This window comes from Myotis davidii, unplaced genomic scaffold (genome assembly GCF_000327345.1).
Source record: "Myotis davidii unplaced genomic scaffold, ASM32734v1 scaffold223, whole genome shotgun sequence".
In the NCBI taxonomy this organism is placed as follows: Eukaryota; Metazoa; Chordata; class Mammalia; order Chiroptera; family Vespertilionidae; genus Myotis; species Myotis davidii.
Window position 1 is genome coordinate 2053460 of NW_006294609.1, and position 6772 is coordinate 2060231.

General features: G+C 43.7%; 1 protein-coding gene across 1 annotated transcript in view; it reads left to right on the plus strand.

Moving 5' to 3' along the window:
* Positions 1-6772, plus strand: part of MPHOSPH9 (M-phase phosphoprotein 9) — a 39045-nt gene that overhangs the window by 22242 nt on the left and 10031 nt on the right. The window contains exons 14-16 of the mRNA XM_015567255.1: positions 1231-1278; positions 2156-2222; positions 4098-4170. Of these exons, the coding sequence (XP_015422741.1) occupies positions 1231-1278; positions 2156-2222; positions 4098-4170 (188 nt within the window). The remainder of the gene's footprint in view (positions 1-1230; positions 1279-2155; positions 2223-4097; positions 4171-6772) is intronic.

Sequence of the window (6772 nt, forward strand, 5' to 3'; positions counted from 1 at the left end):
AGCATCTCTAAAATCCTGGTGCTCCCTTGTGACATGTAATTCTTACTATTCAAAAAGTGAACTCCCAGTCACGTGGAGGAAGCCTAAAAGGCCATTAACTCGGTCTAAACAAGCTTCCATGAAAGAGAGAAATAAAAGAACGAAAGGACAGTTGAAGTATTGAGGAAAAAATCACTAAGAAATTGTTAAGACAATAATAATATGGCCCTGGCTGGTTTGGCTCAGTGGATAGAGTGCCGGCCTGCAGACTAAAGGGGCCTGGGTTTGATTCTGGTCAAGGGCACATGGCTGGGTTGTGGGCTCGATCCCCAGGATGGGGCATGTAGGAGGCAGCTGATCAATGATTCTCTCATCATTGAAGTTTCTGTCTCTCTCCCTCTCCCTTCCTCTCTCTGAAATTGATAAAAACAGTTTTGTTTCAACAATAATATGAAGTGCTATGAAAAAATAGCAAATAAAGTTTCAAAACATAATAAAGAACTGAAATGCATAAATATGTCACAATATATATTTACTAGTGCCCCGGTGCATGGATTTGTGCACATTGAAAGGAAATTAATTAGAAGGTGGCTGGCAGGGTGGGACTGGGAGAGATGTGCCCTAGAGCCAACCTCCCACAGTCCCTCCCTGGGCAGTGCTGCAGCTCGAAGGGTGTCTGCATAGTGAGTGGGGTTCTCTCCGGCAGATGGGGTCCCTTGGCCTGGCCTGCGGAGATTGGGCCAAATCCAGCTCTCTGACATCCTCCCAGGGGTCCCGGATTGCAAGGGAGCGGTTCTCGGGTGTCGCACCCCGGAATCAGGCTCCCTCCTCTCTGGTCCCGGGGTGCATCACCTGAGAACCACCACTGCCAAGGCACCGCAGTTCAGCAGCTCCTGTGTTGAGTGTCTGCCCCCTGGTGGTCATTGCACGTCAAAGCTACCGGTCGGATGGTTGCTTAGCCTTTTACTAGTATGTATGTGTATATATGTATATGTATATGTATATGTATATACACACACACACACACACACACACACTCTATATGAGGCCCCTGGAATCATAAGAAATGCAAAAAAAATCACTGTTAATAACTCATTCTCGAATTGTCCCCCTTAAAAATTAAATTGCCCCTTAAAAATCAAATTGCTGCCCTGTGGGGCGTGTGTTCCACATTGGGAGCCACTGTTATAGCATATCCTTTGGTGGATATTATGTTTAATTTTCTGGTGCAATTCTTTGTTTTTCCTGCAGCTTTTAGGAGAGTATGAGTCCCTGGGAAAAGAACACGAAAGAGTGAAGGTAATAGCGGTTCATTGCTCATGTTCTGGGCTGCGGTGGAGGCAGGGCACTGGACTGGAAGCCAAGGGCCCTGCCCTCCCCCCTGCTCCCCTGCCCTGTTCCCTGTAGCTGTTGGCACTGACTTACCCTCTCTGGGTCAGTAGGCTTGCTTTTAGATATCTACCCTGTAACTCAGAGTCTGGTGGATTTGTTAATTTAACAAATATTTATTGAATGGGTGTTGCATTTGAGGTGAGATGAAATTTTTAGAAGTGTTAAGATACCATGCAGATGCAAATAATTAATACTATTTAAATATAAAGTTTTGTTTCTCAAAGCATTGGCTTTTTGTGGGGTTGAACTTATGTTTGAACTCTTGATTAAAGCTCTGTTGGGAAACTACCATTTGCATGCAGGGAAACCCATAACGATGCTGTACGGGGACCCCAGTATTTCTGCTGCGTAAAATGCAGCTTGAGATTATTCAAGGTTAGTGAAAAGGCCTGCCCAGTCCGGCCACCAGGAATTCTGGGGGTCAGGGGCCAGGCCGTACTTTGAAAACGTCATCACCACAGGGATTTTTTTGCCATTTACTGAGGCTTTAGTCAGGTTTGTGGTTAAAATGTGTCCATGTAACACTGGACCGTTTCCAGTCAAGCAGGGCACACGGCCCTCCCGGCCCCACAGCTGTCTGTGAGCCAGCGTCCACTCACCCATCCTCTCCCGGGAGTTCTGTCTGTGGCTTGGTGGAGGCCATATGTGCTGAGTATCTGCTTGATTTTCTTTGTAGCTCTCTGGTGTAGCCTTAGGTTAGTTTTGTATTTTTGCATTTTTAAATAAAAGGACTACATTTGAATGCTTAACTTCAGTTTTCTGAACTTTTCTCTTATTTTCATAGGATACATTAAATACAACCGAGAACAAATTGCTTGATGCACAGACTCAGATTTCTGATTTGAAAAGGTAAATGCATTGTCTTACTAATCAAACACTTCTAATTGTTTTCTTAGCACTTAAATAAGTGTCTATTTGAAAGTGATGAAAAGAAAGTTTTCCTTGAGGATTTGAAAGCATTTTGAGATTAGATCTTATCCTAATCTTTCTGACATAGAAGTACATTTGATATTAGCCAAAGATTTTTAAACTTTTTTAAATATAATGATTTCAGAGAGGAAGAAAGATGGGGAGAGAGAGAGAGAGAGAGAGAGAGAGAAACATCAAAAGGAGAGAGAATCATGGATTGGCTGCCTCCTACATGCCCCCTACCAGGGATCGATCCCACATCCTGGGCATGTGGCCCTGACTGGGAATCGAACCGTGACCTCCTGATTCATATGTTGACACTCAACCACTATGCCACCCTGGCCGAGGTAGCTGAAGATATTTAAACGATTAGAAAATATCGGTGGTTGGTCCTAAGAGGTGCGCATTTCCCCAAACATTACGTATTTTCACAGGATAGGTAACATCCAAATGATATTAGAACATTGAAAAGAATTTTAAGAAGCAGTCTAGTTCTCTGAATATTTTTATGCTCCCCCCAAAAACAGCATTCCCACCTATTTGTGGTCATCTACTTTCTTAAAGACCTGTCTTGGGGACTATATTCATGATCTGATTTGCTTAATTAGGTAGGAATAGAGTCAAATTGTCCCAGTGGCAAATGATTCCATATTTCTAATTGGCTTTTAAGCATGTTTCTATATTTGGGGATAGTAATGTCCCTTATTTGGAGATTTTTACCACACTGTTCAGGACTTCCCGCAGGGAGGACAGGAACGCTGTCTGGCTTTCTCTGCTCATTCAGTTCCAGGGTTAGCAGCCTTATCTGAAGTTCTTTCAAACCTTCCTTGCAATGGGAAAGGTAAGAATGTGAGTTTAAAAGATGAGATGAGGCCTGGCCGGTGTGGCTCAGTGGTTGAGCTTTGACCCATGCACCAAGAGGTCGCTGGTTCGATTCCCAGTCAGGGCACATGCCCGGGTTTGGGGCTCGATCTCCAGTAGGGGGTGTGCAGGAGGCAGGTGATTGATGTTTCTCTCTCATCATTGATGTTTCTATCTCTCTTCCTTTCATTCCTCTATCTCTAAAAATCAATAAAAATTTTTTTTAAGCAATGATTCTCTCTCATCATTGATGTTTCTATCTCTCTGTCTCCCTTCCGCTCTGAAATCAATAAAAATAAATAAAAAAAATAAAAGCTCTTGAGCAAAATATGTTATTTAAGAAAAAAGAAAAAAAAAGAGCGTTGGCCTGTGGACTGAAGGATCCCGTGTTCAATTCTGGTCAAGGGCACTTACCTCCGTTGCAGGCTCCTCCCTGGCCCAGACCCTGGTCAGGGCATGTGCAGGAGGCAACCAATCAATGTGAGAGAAACAGATGTCCCTCTGTCTTTCCCTCTCTTCCACTCTCTCTAAAAATCAATGGAAAAATATCTTTGGGTGAGGATTAAAAAAAGAAAAAGAGATCAGATGAGGATATGTGCAAAGTTTAAAAGAACAAAGACTGCAAGACATGTTCAAAACAATTAATTGGCCACAGTACTTATTTTCTGCTGGTAACTTGAAAATAGGCTTTTATTCTGAACAAGGCACAAATTCAATGAGGTGCATAGTTTAAAATTAGGAGTTCTTTTTAATGGCTCTGTAATTGGGAATTAAGCCTGCTTCCTCTTGTGTGGAAGTGTTACCTGTATATATTTCATGTGCTTGGATGTATACATATTAAACATGTTAGAATTGCAGTTTATTTGAATATGTTGTATGTTTTGATCTATAGTCAAATTTATAATTTTTTTTTACTTGCTAGATTAAGTCCATCTATTTTGTTCCTTTTCCTTCAGTTGTAGGATGGCATGAAAATATGTTAAGTCTTCGTCATAATTCTAGAGCTCCCACGGGACCCTCACGTGCCAAGTAAGTTACTTTGTTTAATCTCTGCAAAGCTAGAAATAGGTGCGCCCTTCCATCTAGCTCAGCAGCTCCTCGGTCTGAACCATGAGAATGTCGGTGCTAATATCACGGAGAATCTAAATGTGTAAGAACATCGCGTTATCAGCCAGCACACAAGCTCCTGCAGAGGCATTTCCCGGAAGGAGGAGGAGGAGAGTCGGGCTGGGAGCAAGGAGGGAAGGGTGTTCTTGTTTTTCACTCTGCCCAGCTGTGTAACCTTAGGCAAATCTCTGAATTTTTTTGGAGCCGAGTTTTATCATCTGTAGAAACAAGGACATTGGGCTGAAGTCTCTCAAACGGTTTTTTAGCCCTAAAAGACGAGGTATTTTCTCCCCACGTTAGTGGAGAGACCTGTGACTAGATTTTCATTAGCTTGTGTGCATTTTTCGTCTGAGTTTTTCAAAATTAGCTTTGCTGTCATCTCAGCATTGTCTTTTTTAAAAATATATTTTATTGATTTCAGAGAGGAAGGAAGAGGGAGAGAGAGATAGAAACATCAATGATGAGAGAGAATCGTTGATTGGCTGCCTCGTGCATGCCCTCCTCTGGGAATCGAGCCTGCAACCTGGGCATGTGCCCTTGCCCAGAATCGAACCTGGGACCCTTCAGTCTGCAGGCTGACACTCTATCCACTGAGCCAAAGCGGATAGGGCAGCATTGTCTTGCTGATACATTTACAGAATACGTTTCCCATGTTAGAATTGGTTTTTATGATTTTGGGGTAAATAGTATTAATGAGTAGATCAGAACTTTGTAACTATGGTTACTTCAAAAAGATTGTTAAATTGTGAATTTTAACCTAAGTCATAATTGTCAAATGAGAAACTTTTCCTAGATCTTTGCTGGTAGAACATAGTGACTATTAAAGAAAAAGTATGTAAATAACTGAAATTGAACATTGAGAGAGAACAAACAGTAGCTTTGGGGAGAGTGAGAAGGGAGAGGCACCAGGAGACCCCACTTGTATCTGGATGTCCACTCTGAAAATCTGAGCGAGATGAAGTGAAGAAGCAACGTTTTCTAATGCAGATGGTTGGTGCCTGAGTGCTGTCTGCAGACTGGAAATAGTTTATATTTTTAAAGAGAATAGGAACCAATAAAGAATTAGCATCTGCAATATAAAGAACTCCTACAAATCAATGAAAAAAAGACAACTTCCTCAGTAGAAAAGCAATCACAGGATATGAGCAAGCAGCTCACAGAAAAGAAACCTAAGTGGCTAGTAAAAATGAAAAGGTGCTCGTTTCACTGGTAATCCAAAAATGCCAATGAGAACAACAATGGGAGGCCACTCACACCCTCAGACGAGCCAGCCCTCAGATCTAATCACGGTGAAGCTGGGCCAAGGTGTGAAGAAGCAGGAACCGCACTGCTGGCTGGCTGACCATTGGTACAGCCAGAAGGGAGTGATTCGTCAGCATCCAGTGAGACTGCACTCCCCGAACTCCACGTTCCACTCTTACAGGTTTACCCGAGAAAAATTCTCACACCTGTTCACTGTAGCATTGTTGAAGGGCAATCCATTGGAAGGGAAGCCCACCCACCATCAGGAGGGAGGGTGCGTGGCTTGTGATACGTTCGCCTGTGGGTGGGTAAGACGGTGGTGCCTCCTGTAACACGGATAAAACTCCAGGGTGATGCTGAGCAGACACAGCAGCACTGCAGGGATGTGTGCATTGTAACTCGGATGTAACCTAAAAAGCACAAGCATACCATGTGTCTGTGTTTTACAACTACAAACAAATAGGGTAAGATGCTAGCATTTGTTAAAACTGAGTGTGGGCGGGTGCTTATTAATGGTATTCTTTGTAATCCTCTAAGATTGTTGGACATGTTTTTTTAATTTAAAAGTTGATTCCCAGCTGGCATGGCTCAGTGATTGAGCATGGACCTATGAACCAAGAGGTCACGGTTTGATTCCCAGTCAGGACAAATGCCCGGGTTGTGGGCTCAATCCCCAGTGTGGGGCGTGCAGGAGGCAGCTGATCAATGATTCTCTCTCATCATTGATGTTCCTGTCTCTCTCTTTCTGAAATCAATAAAAAATATATATATATTAAAAAGTTGAGAAAAAGGAACGACTGGGGTTAAAATGAAAATAGGTAAAAGAGGCAACTCCTTAAAAGGTGTTACAGGGAAGGGAGCAAAGAGGAAGGCAGGCGTGGTCTCCTGGTCTCTGGGTTCTCTCTGGAGTGTCATGCGAGGTTATCTTCGGCAGTCTAGGCTGGGCTGAGCAGTTAGAGGAGAGAGGAGAAGGCAGGAGACAGTCGCCCATTACAGAGAGCTCTGATGCCAGCCGGGTTGGGTGTCCAGCTGAGATGGTAAGAGTGATTTTGTAACGACACCTCATCTGCAAAGCTCAGCTGTCGGAGTGAAGACACTGAGAAGCGAGGTCAGTATCGTCGCCCAGGCCGAGGTGCTGGCTGCCTGAAGGCGAACTGGGAAGGGAGTCGGGGTGCACCCCAGGGTAAGTAGAGAGGGACTAGAGAATCTGGGAGGGGTTGAGATGCAGGAAAGAGGAGGCTGAGCTTGTGCAGGGCGCGAGAGGAGTCTCTGTAGGATCGGT